The sequence below is a fragment of the Equus asinus genome, chromosome 13 (genome assembly GCF_041296235.1).
Source record: "Equus asinus isolate D_3611 breed Donkey chromosome 13, EquAss-T2T_v2, whole genome shotgun sequence".
Classification (NCBI taxonomy): domain Eukaryota; kingdom Metazoa; phylum Chordata; class Mammalia; order Perissodactyla; family Equidae; genus Equus; species Equus asinus.
In genome coordinates, this window is record NC_091802.1 from 35,447,040 (window position 1) to 35,465,890 (window position 18,851).

At 42.0% G+C, this 18,851-nt stretch overlaps 2 protein-coding genes across 24 annotated transcripts in view; one reads left to right on the forward strand and one right to left on the reverse strand.

Annotated features, from left to right (window-relative positions):
* The window catches only part of UTP18 (UTP18 small subunit processome component), a 35,787-nt gene extending 23,184 nt beyond the window's left edge, over positions 1-12,603 (reverse strand). For both annotated transcript variants that reach the window (XM_044745209.2, XM_014833594.3), the window contains exons 1-6: positions 12,283-12,603; positions 10,532-10,644; positions 7,819-7,917; positions 5,487-5,554; positions 1,963-2,051; positions 71-196 (exon numbers count right to left, since the gene is read on the reverse strand). In XM_044745209.2, the coding sequence (XP_044601144.1) occupies positions 71-196; positions 1,963-2,051; positions 5,487-5,554; positions 7,819-7,917; positions 10,532-10,644; positions 12,283-12,603 (816 nt within the window). The remainder of the gene's footprint in view (positions 1-70; positions 197-1,962; positions 2,052-5,486; positions 5,555-7,818; positions 7,918-10,531; positions 10,645-12,282) is intronic.
* A 137-nt stretch (positions 12,604-12,740) lies between these two features.
* The window catches only part of MBTD1 (mbt domain containing 1), a 66,661-nt gene continuing 60,550 nt past the window's right edge, over positions 12,741-18,851 (forward strand). For 6 of the 22 annotated variants that reach the window (XR_011493788.1, XM_070482984.1, XM_070482985.1 and 3 more), the window contains exon 1: positions 13,195-13,357. Coding sequence is in view for 6 of the 22 variants with exons in the window: in XM_070482984.1 (XP_070339085.1) it covers positions 13,337-13,357 (21 nt within the window). In the remaining 16 variants the exon portion in view is untranslated. Of the gene's footprint in view, positions 13,073-13,107; positions 13,358-13,972; positions 14,037-17,824; positions 17,920-18,851 lie in introns of those variants that run through there. The other 16 variants (XM_014833583.3, XM_070482996.1, XM_014833590.3 and 13 more) reach the window with 12 other exon arrangements.

Consider the following 18,851-nt stretch of genomic DNA (forward strand, 5'->3'; position numbering starts at 1 on the left):
GTAATTTCCCATAGACCCTGTATCCTGGTAGTACACTTTGCACTCCAAGTCCTCATTTAAAAATGCATACCTGAAACAGTGACACAGTGTTATCCAGTGCAGCGACCATCACAACCTGTGCACGAGGATGGAACTGCACAGATGAGATCCGAGCAGTGGTAGGACGTTCAGCATTAGCATGCTGGCAGTTCTTCATCTACAGAAAAATAAAGCTGGAATTTTATCAATTCAAATGCATTAACATTATTTGCTTTAAAACACGAAGGAAAGACATTATAAAGTAGTTATAAGGCAGAAGAAAGTGCACTGGAATGGTAATCAGAAGACCAAAGCTCTGCTACCAACTAGCAAGTCATTTTACTATGTAATAACTCATTTTTATCATCTTTCATGAGGGGATTAAATCATTAAGGTCATGGAGCACCAGGATACAGTCATTTCCCCACGACACACCCATTTGGGTCAGGAGACTTTGACTTCCAGGGAATGTTTACTTAAAACTCCTACTCCAGCCTCGTTGCATTTAAGGCACAAAATAAGAGGCACTATGTGGTCATCCCCACGGTTCTATGGTTGCACATGGATTGCTTATGTTCTCCTCCCAGGGTACAAGATTGCTGGTTTAAGTAATGGTGATCCCATGCATCATTTCAACTGTTTCCAGTTATTTCTGTTTTTACAGGTCTTTCCTTCTGTATTAAAAATTCAATTATAGGGCAAGCCCCGGTAGCCTAGTGGTTAAGTTTGGGATGTTCCACTTCAGTGGCCTGGGTTTAGTTCCCAGGCACAGACCTACACCACTCATCTGTCAGTGGCCATGCTGTGGCAGCAGCTCACAAAGAAGAAGAAGGAGACTAGGAACAGATGTTAGCTCAGGGCAAGTCTTCCTCAGGGGGAAAAAGAAATTCAATTACACAAAAAAGAAAGTATATGTATGCTTTGTTTGCAACCATTGAAGTTAAATCTTTATGGTGACTATGTTTTCAACGAATTCACCCTATGAGAAGCTGAATGAACTGTCTTAAGATGGGCAGAGACAGAATCACTGTCTCCTAATAATTTGCCATAACAGGGTCCCTTCCTCTATCTAGAAACACATGTGACGATTTTATAATGGAGAAAAATATCTATGTCAGAGACAGATCTGTTCATTTGACAGATATTTAACTGAAGCACTGTGCTGGGCAGGCACTCTGCTACTCCAACAAACAAGCTAGACACAGTGACGAGTTAGAAAGTAACTAGTAGTAGGCCACTTTAGATAGGATGGCCAGGAAAGACTTAGTTCTAAGGTGTCATCTGAGCAGAAAGGAAAGAACAAGTTGGCCATTAGCAGTGCTTGAAGAACAGACAGGTATAAGGAAGAGAATGAGCAAAGTTTCTGAGGCAAGAAAAGACTCAGCATGTTCAAGAAACAGAAAAGAAGGCCTGTGTGGCTCGAGGAGGGAATAAAGGAAAAAAGGTCTGAGATGAAGTTTTAGACGTAGACAGAAGCCAGATCAGGAAAGGCAGTGTAGAGTATGATAAGGAATGCAGAAGTTTTCAAAAAGCAATGAAAAGTGACATGACCTGATGTTTTATTTTTTAAAAGATCCCTCTGGCTACTAGATGAAGAACAGTTTAGGAAGAAGTCAAGCAGAAGTGGGGAGACTAGTCACAAAGCTACTGCAGTACACAGCGTGAGAGACGACAGCAGCATGAATGAGGCTGGTGCCAACAGAAATGAAGAGAAATGCAAAGGAGAAATCACATAGGACTCCTAAAAGATTCCTGGGGATATAATTTAATCTTCTTGATCATTTTTGCAAATGGAAAAAAAAAACTAACAAGTATTTACCAAGGCAAAACAACAGCAAACAGATTTAATCCCACAGCTAACAGGAATCCATACATTTGTAACTGGGAAGCATACTGGATTTCAGAGGTAATTAGCTGGGTAGGTACAACTTCACTGACTCTCACCTTTAAGATGCCTTTAGGAAGAGAAGTTGATGTGGATATGAAATTCCCAGTCCTTTGCAACAAATCATCTTCATCCTCTTCACTTTCATCTAAGTCAAACAAACCCACAAGGCTGATCTTTAGAATCAATGAGATGGCCATTACCTACCCCAATGACTATATTTCAAACTTCAACTTCCCTCCCATCTTCCCAACCACTTTATTTAAGCTGCAATTGGTAAAACAGCAAAATAAATTTGGGAAAAGAAAAAGATAACACAGAGCTCAATATATATGGTTAAAATCAAAGCCTGACTCTAGAATAAAAGACACACATTTACAGACGGTGACTAAAACAAGATGAAATAAAGTCAGCATTTAATTTAAAAAGAGTAACTCATAATTTTGGAAAATTGACAAAAGGGGGGACAGCAGATCTAGCTTAATAACTCACATGAAAAAGAACCAGAACTTACGGTTGACTGACAGATGGATGTCAGCAAACTGTGAATCGGAACTTCAAAGTTGTGTTTTGGTTTTTTGGTTTTTTTTTTTTTTTTTCCCCAGAAAGCTGAGAAGCTGAGCAGAGTTCCTAAAACAATCATGGGGCTAAGAGGGCAAAAAGCAGCACTAAAGGCCCTCTAAGGTTCTTAAGGGGATCTGGTAAATCACCAGGCTTTGGATCGGAGCCACAAAAGGCTACATCTAAGATTAAGGGCGAAATCGAAGAACTATGAGAAAATCTTCCAGGAACTGAAAGCAGCTTTGAATCCCCACAATTTCTCACTGGAATAAGATGCTCTGGGATTGTCAGTGCCCCTTGCCCAGCCACCTACCCAGAAACAAATACACAAACTCTCTGGAAAAGATGATACTGTCCTAGATCTCTAATTAGTCAATACTATTTTCATATATAATGTCCAGCACTCAGTGAAATACAACAAGGTCAAGGTAAGACAACTTGACTGAAAATCTAAGGAAAGACAGGCACTCCTGGCAGGGGATCTAGACAATGGAGTTATCAGACATAAACTTTAAAAATATTATGTTTAGCATGTTCAAGAATAATGAAAGACAAGGTTGAGAATTGAGCCAGAGAACTAGACTATTAAAAAGAGAACCAAATGGAGGCCAGTCCAGTGGTGCAGTGGTTAAGTTCGCACGTTCCACTTTGGCAGCCCGGGGTTCACCAGTTCGGATCCCGGGTGCGGACATGGCACCGCTTGGCAAGCCATGCTGTGGCAGGCGTCCCACATATAAAGCAGAGGACGATGGGCACGGATGTTAGCTCAGGGCCAGTCTTCCTCAACAAAAAGAGGAGGATTGGCAGCAGATGTTAGCTCAGGGCTAATCTTCCTCAATAAAATAAAAAAGAACCAAACGGAAATTCTAGACCTGAAAAATACAGTAATTAAAATTAAGACCCCAAAGGATGTTTTTAACAGTATATCAAAATTAGTTGAGAGAATCAGTGGTCTGAAAAATGGATCAGAAAAAATAATCCAGATTAAAATATAGAAAGCAAAAAAGATAGAAAATACAGGAAAGAGCAGAGAATATGTTAAAAAAAATTAACATACATGTAATTGGTACCCCAGAAGGAAAGGAAGACTGGAAAAAAAATAGTTGAAGAGATAATAGGTAAGAATTTCCAAAACATCAAGCCAGGTTCAAAAGCACTATGAAGACCAAGCAGAATACAAAGCAAGCTAAAAAGATTGAGGGGGATAAATGAACAAAACAGCAACAATAAAACAATCTATAATATTAACGAATTACTGTTGATTTTTGAAGTGTATGATGACAGCATCATGGAACGCTTAAAGAAGGGAGCACTTCTCTTTTAAAGATACTCAATGAAGTACTTATAGATAAAAACAACAAATCACATGTTGGAAACAGCTGTGAAGCTGGGTTCTAGTCACCACTCTGCCAATAAGAAGCATACCTTAGACAAGTCAATTTGATCTTTTTGAACCTCACTCTTTTCATCTGTAAAATGAATGAATTAGACTAAGATATCCTAGATGGCAGCACCCTGGCTAATTGTTGACCCAAGCCATTTCATTTTTCTTCTGGACACAAACTACATTTCCTGGTATCTCATGCAGTTAGCGTGGCCTTGTAACTGAATTGCGGCCAATAAAATGTGGGTGAAAGTACCATGTCCCACTTCCAGGACAGGCCAATGAGAATCTCCCTTGGGTGAGCCTCTTTCTCTTCCCCATAAGCCAAGTGGATGTCAACATCTGGGCCAACTTTGAAAGACCCAGCCTGAAGATGGCAGAACTTCTATAAACTTGGGCCCTGAGGTACATCACTGCCTTCTCACCACTCCAATTTTGCGCATATAAAAAAAACAACTTCTACTGGATTAAGCCATGAGGATCTGGGAGGTTTTCTTTTTCAACAGCTAGCATAACCTTATCTATAATTACTCAGATCTAAAATGTTGTAGTTCTATGAATGCCGCATTCTAAAATAGATGATGAACTTTTATTTTGTCCAGGAGCACAGACTGGTGACCAAGGGCATAAAAATTATGTCATGTAAAAAAACGTTAGGAGCCAGCCAGATGGCATGGTGGTTAAGTTCACACACTCTGCTTTGGCGGCCTGGGGTTTAAATGCGGGTTCAGGTCCTGGGTGCAGACCTACACACCACTCATCAAGCCATGCTATGGTGGCATCCCACATACAAAATAGAGGAAGACTGGCATAGATGTTAGCTGAGGGACAATCTTTCTCACCAAAAAAAATAAAATAACAGATTGAGCTTTCCAACAGAATTATATAAAACAACTGGCTCCTTGAATGGGCTCCCTGTACTTGAAGCCCACGAGGACTGACTGGGGTGGGGAGAAGGGAGGGAGAGGTGGTGGCAGTAATCAAACAGAAGCTCACCAGATAGCAAGGACGTTAAGGAAGGAGCTCCTGCATTATGTGGAGGACACACTCTGGACTCCCTAGAGGATTTCACAGGTCAACCCCAAGTCTAAAATTTGTAACTCCAAGCACACAAATCAGATCTTCACTCAACTATCCATATTTATAATATCTAAAGTCAAGGATCTAAAAAGCAGAAAACAGTTATATTACAAGCCCAACTTAAAACCTGGAGTTGAAAAATAAGTTTTTATAAAGTGAGGAATAACCGGGGCCTGACCTGACGTGTGCTCCTTAGGAAGACATCTCACTTCCTAGTGGACCACTAGATTAGGGGCCAGTGCCTTCAGAAGGGGCTCTGAATCAAGAATTCATTTTCCCTTAATCCTATGCCTCAATGCAACACAGTTCTGTTCAGATAAAACAACAGAAAATTCATCTATTATTGTCCTTACCATGGAGAATATGCTATCAAGTAAGCCTTAAACTGTTGTAAAAGGACTTCCCACAGAGAAATGGTAGACTTCAACACCAGACATTTAAATAAAAAAGACATATTTGAAACACCAGATTTTAACGAGCCTCATGAGAGAGCTGAAATAACAATAGAACAGGGATAGGGACTTATTTACTAACTCAAACAGAGGGAGCAACACTCACCATCTGAAGATGTTTTCCGCTTCTTAGTCTCAGCCCAGGAGGGTACTCCTCCCATGGCATGCTGGAATCTAAGCAAAAATATAAAAAACATTTTGTGGTAACCATTGTATGTAAATAGAGCTTGATACATTTAAAGAGCGTAGCTTAGATCACCCTTGGGAGCACGTGTAGAATGTCTTCCAAAGAAGTTATTTTTTAAGAACGGAAGGGCTGCTCACACAGAATAAGTCCCAACCTGCCTATATTGGAAACCCCACCTTCTCAACCAGTCCTAGATACGGGACACCTGGTTACAGGACACCTGGATACATACTTGCTGTCAACTACCTACATCTAGTTACAAAGTTGTCTTATTTGCTCATATCAGCACATCCCAGATCTTGGGACTAAGTAGTCTCGTTGTACTTAAAAACCAATGTTATAGTACAGAGCACGCTGGAACACATCTGACAGAAAACAACCAGACTGGTACGCACATACAAAATACCACCCATCCTCTGACCTAATAGGAGTGTTCCACACTGGAAAAACAAGCTTCAGGAGAAGCATGATAGCTATATTCTGAGACTGGGATCCCAAAGAGTGCAGAGAGTCATTTTAATTGTTCGATGCAGAAGTATAGACAAGCCCACCAAACTAAGTCTACTAGCCAGAAACAACTAGAAAACTGCACAAAATATATCAAACTGTGTTCAGAAGGTGGACAACAGGCAACACAGGACTGTGAGCCCTGAAAAGGGAAATAACAAAGTGAGCCTCGCCATCACCAGGATTTCTCCCTGAGGGCATTTATAAGACCCTGGCACAGAGTCAAGGAGAAAAAGCTCAAACTTGAAGTGGCCAAGACAATTGGAATTTGAGGGGCAGTGGACGGTGGAAGAGGAAGAGAAAGAGCTCCAGAATGCACACAGCAGTCCACAGACACTTTTGCTGAACACCAAGCTGCGCGCTCACAGGATGACACTCCACGAGGTCAGGCAAAGAACCACTAGGGAGCTGTAAGCTGCTCACCAAAGCTCACTCGAGTTCCAACCAGTCAGAGGGGAGGGCCTTAGCCAACACTCAGGGCATTCAGTCGAGATCCCTTAGTAATGGGGCTAAACCTGCCTAGAGTAAATGCTAGTCTAGAACAAAGCTAAAAACAAATCTTGAAGGGATCAAACTGATCTCCAAGCTAGTTAACTGTCTGCCAACACAAAGTTTAACACTCACTAAAGGCAAAAAACAAAATTGAGACATTGGACAACTTAACATTCACACCGCCCAGAATCCAATCAAAATTACTAAACATGCAGAGAAGCAGAAAAATATGACTGATAACCAGAAGGAAAATCAGTCAATAGCAATAGACACAGAAATGACAAATATGATGGAATTCGTACACAAAGACTCTGAAATAGTTCATACAAATATATTCAAGTATTTAAAGGAAGTATGAACATAAGAAAAGGGGAAATAGGAACTAAAGCAAACCAAACCAAAAAAAAGACCTCAAGCTGAAAAGATCTTCTGAAGCTGAAAAATAAAATATCTGAAATAAATTCACTAAATGTGTTTAACAAATTCAAAAGACTACATGTTGTATGATTTCATTTATACAACATTCTGGAAAAGGCTAATCTATAAGGACAAAAAAACAGACGAGTGGTTGTCAGGGCCTAAAGGGGTCAGAAGTTAAGGAGAGGGCTGAGTACAAAGAGAACTTTTTGGGGTGATGGCAATGTTCTATATCTCGATTCCATATCTTAATAGTTGTGGTGCTTACATGACTATACGTGTTTACCAAAATTCATAGAACGATACTTAAAAACGGTAAATTTCACTGTGTGTAAATTACACCTCAATAAACCTACTTTAATAAAAATAGTGATAATGCAATGAACCTCTAGGAATACAGAAAAATGTCAATACAAAAGTAAAACTATTTTAAAATATTTTTAAAGATCTGCAAGTTTGAACTGGAAATAGCAATACAATATCATTACCTTAAAATATACATTTTATTTCCTAGCTCTGTTCAACTAGAAGAGTTTAGAAGTTGCAGCAAGAGATGGTTTACCATTATATAAATGAACAAGCAAGTAAGCAATATTATCACTGATTCTATTTGGGTGGGGGATTACAAGTTCCTTCCAAATATTTTGTACTTGTTGCATTCCCTCTCCCCGCAAAAGGCTAGAAGTTAACCATTTCTTTCAGTAGCAATGCTCTTACTATTTCAAAATGGAAATCTCACTACCCAGAAAGCTGTTACAGCCAAAGACTGAGCAACTCAAAATAAACTACTGTTATAAATACCTCTTGGTCAAATCATACGACAAAGGACACTTACTCTTCTTTAAGTCTCTTCTGAAGTTCCTCTTTCGAAAGTTTACTTTCACTGGCATTTTTCATCATATCTTTCCGAAAACGATTATTCATCATGTCAACCCTATAAAAAACACAACAGCATGCTTTAAACGATTTTTAAAGAATCAACATAAATAGTTGTTGGCTTTAATATTTGAGAAAACATTTAATTGAACAATACAGGTCAAGATTTGTAAGATGTGGAACATCTCATATGCATATTCTCCATTCTTCCCAAAACAAACAGGAGTCTCCAATATTTCAGATCATCGAGTTTACCCTTTGAAGAGCTAACATTTCAAATTCATAATGGCTTATCTAGACACAGCTTATGCCATTCACCAAAATATTTCCAGGCAAAACAAAGAGCTAAATACATAAAAACCATATCTTAAAATACTATGAAGGAAAAACATAGGCAAACCCTTGTCTCTCTCTGATGGACTCCTTACTATTAAAACCAGCAAAAAAAAGGAGAAAAGATTCATAAGTGTGACTATATAAAAATGTAAATATTCTGAATGTCAAACATTAAAAACAAAATTAAAAGGCAAACAGAAAGCGAGGAGAAAACCTGCAATGAATTTGACAGATAAAGGTTTGAAATTCTCAACATGTAAGGAGCTGATTACTATGATCATTAAAGAGTCTCATCTTGCCATTTTTGAGAACACGGAGGAACCTGCAGGACATTATGCTAAGTGAAATAAGACAGACATACAAGAAAAATACTGCATGACCTCACTTATACGTAGAATCCAAAACCAGCAGACCACACAGAAGCAGAGAGTAGAATGGTGGTTACCAGGGGCAGGGAGGTGGGAGAAATGGGGAGATGTTGGTCAAAGGGTACAAAGTTGCAGTTACGTAAGATGAGTAAGTCTAGAAATCTAATCTACAGCATCATGACTATAATTAATAATACTATACCATATACTGGAAATCTGCTAAGAGAGTAGATTTCGGGTGCTCTAACCACAAATAAAAATAGTAAATATGTGAAGAGATAGATATGTTAATTCGCTTGCTGTAATAATGATTTCACTAGGTATATGTAGAGCAAATCATCATGCTGTACTCCTTAAATATATTTTTATTTAAAAAATAAAAAGTCTCCAATTGTCAGACATAATACAGAATACTTCTAATAAACACCAACAACTAAAGAAAATGTTTTTGCAACACAAATTAAGGAGCTATTTCCCACCCATTAAACTGACAAAGTCTGAAAAAACACAAATCGCTGCTTACAAGAATGGAGTGAAACAGACACCTTTCAATGGGAAGTAAATTGGTAGAATCTCATGGTTGGTCTGACAGTATTTATCAAGAGCCTGAAAAATGCCTATACTGTTTGATTAAGTATTTTCTACCTCAAAGAATCCTTCTTAAAGAAATAATTACAAAAGAAAAAGATTTATGCATAAAGATATTTATCTTGTCGTTAATTTATTAAACAGAAAAATAAAATATGTCCAACAATAGCTACATAAATTATGGTTAATTCATACAACGGATAATAGACCCATTTAAAAATGTTTACAAAGGGGCTGGCCCAGTGGCGCAGCGGTTAAGTTCGCACGTTCCGCTTCTCTGGTGGCCCGGGGTTCATCGGTTCAGATCCCAGGTGCGGACACGGCACCACTTGGCAAGCCATACTGTGGTACGCGTCCCACATATAAAGTAGAAGAAGATGGGCACGGATGTGAGCTCAGGGCCAGGCTTCCTCAGCAAGAGGAGGAGGACTGGCAGCAGATGTTAGCTCAGGGCTAATCTTCCTCAAAAAAAAAATGTTTATAAAAGTTTTTTTGTTTGTTTGTTCTAAAGATTTTATTTTTTTCCTTTTTCTCCCCAAAGCCCCTCAGTACATAGTTGTATATTCTTCGTTGGGGGTCCTTCTAGTTGTGGCATGTGGGACGCTGCCTCAGCGTGGTCTGATGAGCAGTGCCGTGTCCGCGCCCAGGATTCGAACCAACGAAACACTAGGCCACCTGCAGCAGAGCGCACGAACTTAACCACTCGACCACAGGGATAAAGCTTTTTTGTAAAGCAGGAGAAATACATGCAATACAGTAGATTCTCATCTTTTAAAGTACATATTGTGCGTACTAACTTTTTTTAGCCTTTTCTCAGTTTCAGGCATTGTGTGAACAGCTCTACATACATTATTTCCTTCAATCTCATGAGCCTTCTGATACAGTCACTATTATTCTCTCTATTTGACAAACAAGACAAGGTAGGTTCTAAACTTGCCCACGGTCAGTTAGGAACTGGCCAAATCAGGAGGCAAACTCAGGTCAGACACCAAACCCTGTGTTGTTGGGCCGGCCCCGTGGCCGAATGGTTAAAGTTCCCGCACTCCGCCACAAGTAGAAGGATCCACAACTAAAAATACACAACTATGTACCGGGGGGCTTTGGGGAGAAAAAGGAAAAACAAAATCTTTAAAAAAAAAAAAAAAACCTGTGTTGTCTCAACTCCTCCATCCAGCACTGAGAGAGAGGAGAAGAGAAGCACACCAACGTGTTATCAAGGGTTCTACCTCAGCAGTGGCATTATGAATGACCTTTTCCATACTTCCCAATATTTTTCAAGTCTTCACATAATCACATATTCTTAAAAAAAACTTTTTTAAAACCTGTGAAACAACTTTGAAAGTATCCACAGGGATTCTGGAAAAAAATCAGGCAACTTACATTTCCTCATCTTCATCTTCTTCGTCCACCCAAACCGGCTTCTTTTGAGGTGGAAAATTATCTTTTGCTTCATTCTCCACTTCAGAGTCACCCGAGTCTTCCTGCGCTTGAACCTAGAGAAGACGAACAGCCCTCACGCACTGAGCTTTTCACATGCTCTGGTGGCAGACACACACACCTCGCAGTGAGACAGCTTGTAGAATGCTTTGTTTTCTCCGGCCCTCTGATGAATGATGAGACAGAATGCCACCGCAGCAAATGCTGGAGGCAGAACAAAATTGAGCAGACTGGAGAATGGCACCACATGCTGGACAGGCGAGGTAAGAGGGAACAGTCAAGGAGAGAAAGTCAATGTGCTCAACGGAAAAGACCAAGTCAGACAAGAGCAACCGAAGGTAAGCTGACAGATGAAGGAGCAGGAAAAAGTCCAGACCTACAGAAAGCACCGGACCAGAGGCAGATCAGCATCAAAGACAAAACAACACGACTGAATGTCACAATTAATTACGATTTCATCTTCTTAGACACACTTCTCCATTTTTCTCAACCGTTTTTGACCGCCCACCTCCTTAAGAAACTTTACACTGTACTATCAAATCTAAATCTAAACCACAGAAGGCCCCCTAAGGTGAGCTTAAGCTTTCCGAAAACCACATGGCAGAAATGTCCAAGTGATTTCTACTCGCTCTATTAGGGGCCTCTGATCCTTCAGAGCCCAAGAAATCCCACCTCACATAGACTGCTTTCCCGACTAGGAAACTGCACACGGTTCAGCAATTTCCAGCTGTATTTCTCCATCTCCCAACCAGATTTTCGCAGCTTCTCCCAGAAGCACCAAAGGAGGTTCTAGCAATCAGCTGATTCCTGCCAGGTCTGCCTTGTTTATGAAGCTGAGCAATCCTCAGTGAGGCTCTCCTGGGCCTCCCTCGTCAAATTTCACAGCCCTCCCCTACACACTCAGCTCCCTTTCCCCAATGCTTTTGTTTTCCCTTAAGCACTTGTCACTGACATACTTGAATTTCACTTAACTCCTTTACCTTCTGCCTTTGCGAGCAGTACCTAAGCAGGGATTTTTGTCAGTTTTTGTCCATTACTGTTTCTCATCTACTGCCTAGAACAATGCCTGGGATTCCCCATCTTGGAAGAAAAGCCAGGTATAGAATAAAAGGGATGACAATAGTGTTGGAAAATTATAGTCAATCACGCAGGGTTTTCATTGCCAGAAAAAGTATCTGGCACCCAACGGGCTCACAAATATTCGTGGAATAGAGAAATAGGTACACGGTCATTCTCCAAAGCTGGCGAGTCAATCACTTGGGAACATGGTTAAAACACAGATTCCCAGGCCCGTGCCCAAGAATTCTGATTCTACAAACCAAGCGGAACTCGTGAATCACGGCACGCTATCACGGGAGGCGATCGAACGACCACGAGGGAAGAAACATTTTGGAGATGGAGAGGATGCGGGGGCCTGAGCCACGAAAGATGCGCACGACTACAGCTCGCGAAACAAAGACGTGGTGAGCGCCTGCTGAATACCAGGCCCAGCGGCTCCCACGGGGGCGGAGAAAGGCGCGGTCCCCGCCCTCGCGAGACTCTCTCCGGCGTCCCCGGCGCCCGCGTTCTCGGGCTCCCGCCCACCTGAGCGCTCCCCGGCGCCGCAGGTCGCCCAGGCTCCGCCCCCGAAGGCTCACCGCCCACCGCGCGCCCCGCCCGAGCGCGCCCAGCCCGCGCGCCGCGGCCTCCCTCACCCGCGGGCCTCCCAGACGCTGCAGCAGCGCGTCCTCATCGTCCTCGCCGCCGCCGAAGACCAGCTCCTCCAGGCATCGCTCCACGGCCGGCTTGTCCTCCTCCAGCGTCAGGCGGTTCCGCTGCCGGAGCCGTCTCTCCTCCGCCGCCGCCGCCGCGACTGCCATCGCAGCGGCCGCTGCGCTCGGCCGAGCCGGCGGTTTCCGCTGGGATGAAGGAGCAGCCTTTCGGGGCGGCCCGCCTGGCCCCGCTCCGACTCTCCGGTCCGGCCTCGCTCCGGTTCTCCGGTCCGGTCTCCTTCGGCTCCTCCGTTCCGGCGGCATCGTCGGGTTTGAGAAGAAACGCAGGCGCTCACGTGGAACCTCACCGCGCCTGCGCCAAGGCTCCTTGCTGTCCGCCGAGGCTGAGGCCCCGGGGGGCCGGAAGGAGCCTGCGCAGCCTGCTGCCACGTGACCAGCCCTCGCTCCCTACGTAACGCCCCCTCCCCGCACGGGCCCCTCCCCGTATGGGAGTTCCTCCGGGAGGACCAATCTTCCGGGTGGAGGGGGAAGCGGCGTGACCGGAGTGGAAAATTTTTTCCAACACAACTTCGCAGCTGCAGCTGAGTGAAAGGAGCACAAGAAAGTCAGAGTATAAACTAAGATGACTGCGTGAAACCTCTGCTCCTCCTCCTGACTTTTTAACCACTCGACTTTACACGAGCCCCAACTGCCTTCCTCCCCCCTTGGCCTTGGTACGGCCCTTGGAGTACGGAGCCTGCAGAGGGTCCCACGCTGGAAGAGAGAGAGGAGGGTATGTAGGGAAGTGGGCCAATCGGGGCGCGGGTCACGGCGCAGGCGCGCTGGGGAGGGAGGGCTATGCTAATGTTGTTGATATCCTGGGGCCACCCGAGTTAAAGGGGGGAAATCCGGGGGCTGCCGCAGCCGCCACCGGTCTGGGCCCAACCGGGGCCCCCCTGTAGTCGCCGTAGTCCCGGGGAGAGGCGCCTGACCCCAGCTCGGGGAGGGGGCGCCGCGGGCCCGGGGAGCACGGACAACCCTTACCCATGAGGCCCTGATGGAAAACACAAAGGATCTGGTGAGAGCCGAGCGCGGCAGCCGCTTTGTGTGCCAGGTGGGGGGGACCCCTGCAGCTCCCCGACCCCAGGAAGCCCTGCAGCTCTCTGACCCCGCTCCCAGGCCTGCTTCTCCATCCCACGCCCCCTCCACCTCCGGAGCCCCCCTCCCCCTACCGGCCGTTAAACGATTCAGGGGTTCCCCTCCCCCCACCCCTTCAGCCCCGGACTCGTCCGGGTTTACTCTACTCTCTCCACTCTCTGGAAGAAAAATTTAGAAGAAAGTTTTTCTCTGCGTTCCGCCCCCCCTCCCCCCTTCAGCTCTGGCTTGGGGGAAAGGCTGAATTTGAGACTTTTCCTTTTTTAGCTACCCAGGGTGGGAGAGTGGAGTCCTCACTTCCCCCAGGGGGGCATGGTTTGGGTGCTTTGCGGGGGAAGGCACCTGTACGCTTTGGGGTGAGTGCCGCGAGGCATTTTGCACGTGGAGGTGGAAATATTGAAAGGGGGCGGGGTGGGCACGTGTGGGAGTGGTGTTTGGGAAGCAGCCGCCAGGGCCGCTCGTTTGAGAGGGTTCTAGGTCGGTGGGCTTCTATGACCGTTGCGTTCTCTTTTGTGAAATAAGAATCCTAACGTTTCAGAGTCGGAAGAGACGTTAGAGGTCACCCAAAGCAGCCGTCCCCTCTGCAGCCTCTCTGACAAGTGGTAGGTAGTCTGGCCTCTGCTTAAACCCCTGCGAACACTGAGCGCTCGCTGCTGCCCAGGAAACCCAGTCCGTTTTTCAGTTGTTCTAATTATTGTTTGCCTGCCCTTATTAGACCCTTCAGTCTCATTCATGTCCTTGTTAAGTTGCTCCGTTTTTTACTTCTCAAATTTTCTCTCACATCCTCCTCACCCACCCACTGCTCATTGGCCTATATTTTGTGTGCCAGGAAAGAACAGCAGGGAAGTGGAGGAAGGAGGGTTTGAGAGAGAGTGAGAGCCAGCTGAAAACTTTGCTGGGTCAGTTTCAAATGTGCTGGTTTATATGTCTGAGAACTGCTGATATTTTTCAACAGGAAGCTTGGGAATTACGGTTTCGGATTTCATGAGAGTTTTCTCTCACTAGTGCGTGTTTTTGAAGTTAAAAATTTCAGCATCGTCTCTCTAGTTCCCATATCTGAAAGCACATTTGCTTGTTGCCTAAATCACTTCTTAAGGATGCCTAAAAATGCTTCTAGGGGATAGTACAGAAGCTGTTAGAAACATCTCCTGGTAGAGGGATGGTCAGCAGAACTCCCCCCTCCTCCTTTTGACCCATGTGTTCCTTTCAAGCTGGACTTCCTTCTCAGGGTCCCTCCTTCACAATGCTTTCATTTCTTTCTTTCTTGTCTTTTTTTTTGTTTTAACTCTTATGAGATTTGAAATTTTTGAAACACTTTAGTAGTTGCTTAGAGTTTGTGTTATTTTTCATGCTCCTTACATTAGTATGCACGAATATTTATTTGATGGTTGAGATAGTTCAGTTTCTGCTATTGTCACTTAGTGTTTTTCTAATGTTTTCGTTTATTTGGTGAGCTATGCTGCCTCCAAAAGAAGTCTTATTGCCATAAGAATCTTGGGGGCACATGTTTCCTCTTCCTAATATGGTGAGGTGGGAGTCAAGACATACCAGATAAAATGTAGAAGTCATGAATCTGGTCTAAAAGCCAGAGAATAAATTTCACTTTAAGCTCCCAGTCCCCTGTTTAAAATGTTAGAGCAGAGACATTTTTTTTCTCTCTCTTGTATGACTTAGAGACTATTGCTCTGCTCTGGTGTGCTTAGGCTGTATTTTTTTTTCATCTGTTTACCTCAACACCAATGAGTGTTTAGAAAGAAAATAACTGTCTTTTTTTACACCACCTCCTTCTCTGAATAACAAGTAGCTTCTATTTATATAGAACACCATTCTCAAGGCTTCTGATGCCTTGCAAATTATGGCAAAAACTGTCTTGAATAAGTATCTGTTCATAAGTGTGTTATGTTGGGTCATGTTTTTTGACATCTAATTTTTAATTTTGTACAAACTTTGACATATAATACTTCCTCAGCCTAGTCACTGACTTTAGCATGGAAATGAATACTAGATACTGTAAGAAATTAATAGAGCTGTATAATTCTATCTTTGAAGTTTTAATTAATACAGAGTTCCAAGTTATTTTCCTGCTTACTTGAAACGTGAACTGTCATGACTTAAGTTGACTGACTTGGAGACATTTGCGTTCTAAACATACTAGACAGGAACAACTGGTTTTATTTTTAAAGAAGACGCTGTTACAGTTTTTATGGCTGGTTGTATGTTGACCTGGTTGGTGTCTAAACCTTCCTGGATGTTCAAATGCTTCTAGTCCTTCAGTTACATTGGAAATTCAAACAAAGCAATTGAAATTGTTTTAAAGTATAACAAAATAGTGAAAAGAAGGTAAAACTATAGCTTAGATGTGAAAACAGCATATTAATGTCATAAATACTAAACCACTAAATTACTCTAAGCCGCAAGTGCTCAGTGGTTTGAGTGACCACATTCTAAAATTAGACAAGTCACTATTCTTTTGGTTGCTCCTTGCTTCTCTATTTTTCATCCTTAAAAATATTTGCTAAATTAGATGTAACCCTTTCACATTTATAATTTTAAGTTAAGCCAGTTAAAATATATCATTAGTTTCAGGATTTCAAATCCAAGAGAAAGATAAAAAACTTCAGGACAAAGAAAAGGAAGAACTTAAAATGGTTAAAACAAGCTAAGATATGCTTGTAACACCAAAATATTCTTAAGTGTCCAAGACTACCTTTAATTTTATACAAAGATTGCAGATTGGTTTAGATTTGAACATGATTTTTTAATAAGCCTATTTTTCCTCCACAAATTTAGAATTTCTCTTCTTGTTTTGCTGGAACCCATAAGAAAAGGTGGACAGAAAATAATACCATTTGAATACACCCTGAATTTGAGGTGGGATGGAGGGATGTAGTAAGAAGGGCCCTGGCAGACAAGGTTAGAGTTTCAGTTCTGCCACTAAGCAGCTTCTGGGCACTTGTTGGACAAGATTCTGTGCCTCAATTTTCTCGTCCTCACAGTTGAAAGGTTGGTCTAGAATCAGCATTGTCCAATGGAAGTTTCCGCAGTGATGGAAATGTCCATCATTGTGCTGTCCAATAAGGTAGTCAGTAGCCACATGTGGCTGTTAAGCACTTAAAAGGTAGCTAGTGTGACTGAGGAACTCAATTGTTCTTATTATTGATGTAATCAGTGTGAGTTTAAATAGCCACATGTCTGCCATATTGGACATGCAGATAGAGAACAAGTGTTTTCCAAGCTCAACTAATCACTAGAATCACCTTCTGGGGCTCTTGTAAAAATGCAAACCTTTACCCTGGAGGTTACCATTCAGTAGGTCTGCAGTGGGGCCTGGGAATCTATGTTTTTCGTGCATGCCAAGAAAGTTTTTGATCAGATTGGTTAGGAAAACACTGCATTTGAAGATTTCTGGGCTCCCTTCTGGTTCTCACTTTAGTATTAGTAACTTAAAATTTAGCATAGCAGAAATGAACTCTGGACAGAGTTGGCAAACTGGCCAGGCTCTAGCTTTGCCACTTCCTGACCTGTGAGCTTAGGCAAATTGCCTCATCTCTTGGAGCTTCATTTTCCCATCTAAAATACAGGCCAAGCATCAGCCTTGCCTCTGTCCCAAGGTTTCTGTAAACCTCCAATCAGATGTCATGACCATTATATAAGAAAACGTAAGCTGCTATAAATGATAGTTAAGATGTTAAGATATCTTCCCAGAATCCCTTTTTCTTTTTCCCTTGCCACTGTGTTAACCTAATTCCTACTTCTTTTATTATAGAATAGGTTGTATACAGTGCTCATTAATTAATATAATAATTTCTTGTCCTCCCAATTGTCTGGTCATAGTTTGCAGTCTAGTCGTAGGGCATGCATGTTAAATCTAGCACTTTTTTGTATGTCTGGTGCTTGGCCTAATGATTTGTATATATTGCTCAATAAATATTGGATAATACCATCTATTAGTTTACTTTTAGACTTTAAAACTTCAATTAGCTAGTTTCCAATTATTTTATACACCAGAGAAATAACCCCCTTGTGTACACGTGTTTAACCCTATTTTAATTGTTTCATCAATACCCTGTGGTTATTATTGGTCAATGATTATATCTTTTGAGCAACCAGCTCCAAATATATTTTTAAAAGCAAAATGCTGAGAGAATATCCTTTTACATCAGTTTATTTCGGGTGTATCACTGAATAACAGTTTAACTTATTTTTGCTGTATTAACATAATAAGAAATGATAGCGTTTCATTGCACAAACTACGTTTGCCTACGTTCCCAGCCATAGTATGAATTTCTGTTATTTGGGGTAGAATTGATAGCTGATAATGATCTTAAAGACCCTCTAGGCTACGGTGTTTCAGACTTAATTTTGACGTGGTCGTCTTATTTTTAATTAGCTTTTCAGGTTCATACTTAAGGATTCATAGCTTTCTTCTGAAGAACTGAAAGCCCATTCATGTGAATTTATTTTATCATACGTCCTTCCTGTGTGGTAAGTGGTGTTTTCCTTATTTAGAAGAGAGGGAAACTGAGACCCAAGTAATTATTATATCCAAAGTCTCAAGTGATAGAACCAGAACTTGAACCCAGAGGTAGAAATTTTTAATTCTTATAGATCAAAGAATAGCTTCCTTTTGCTCACTGTTGCTTTAAATCTTAGCGTATGTAGAACATTGTCCTCTCCTATCAGTCCCTGGTACTTGTCAGCTTCTCTAGGGGGTTATTCAGGATAGTATTGCTTTCACTTTCCTCTTGATTGTATCATTGATATGAATTTATTCTTTCTTTCACGTTGCACTTAGGGGAAACAAAAACCCAATGATCTCAAATCCTTACAATTTATTTTCCTCCTAATAGTAAACTTAGAAGGAATGAAGGCATTTTGCTGAGGCCGGTGAATTGTATCTCTATGCCAGGCTGTGCTTTCCATCCTGATGGTGGGAATGAGGACAAGACCAGCAAGAGCTAAATAGCTCTCTAACTCCTGCTGGGTCCAGTCATAGAATGTCTGTTAATTCTTATTTTTACCTTTGTGAGTTCACGCATACAACTTTCAAATTTAAGGCTTTAGGAAACTTGTGTTTCAAGACTAAATATAAAGCTCTGAACATTTTGTGGGCCACCGCTCCCTATTAATTTGAATAATGGAGAGTTGGTTAACTTTTGATGAGTTTATTCAAATTGGAATTATACTATTAATACTTGTTACATATTTATACTTGTTTGCATTTGGAATCTGAAATATCTTCTGTAAAATTTCTCCAGAAAAGTTTACACTTTTATTGGAACTTGGAACTTCTGGTTGATTATTCCATTAAGTTAATGATTATACCTTTTTATTCCTTTATGAATTTTATAGGGAGGGAGGTTCATCAGGGTGACAATTATAGTAGAGAAATGAAATTCTGTGATTTGTGACTCCTT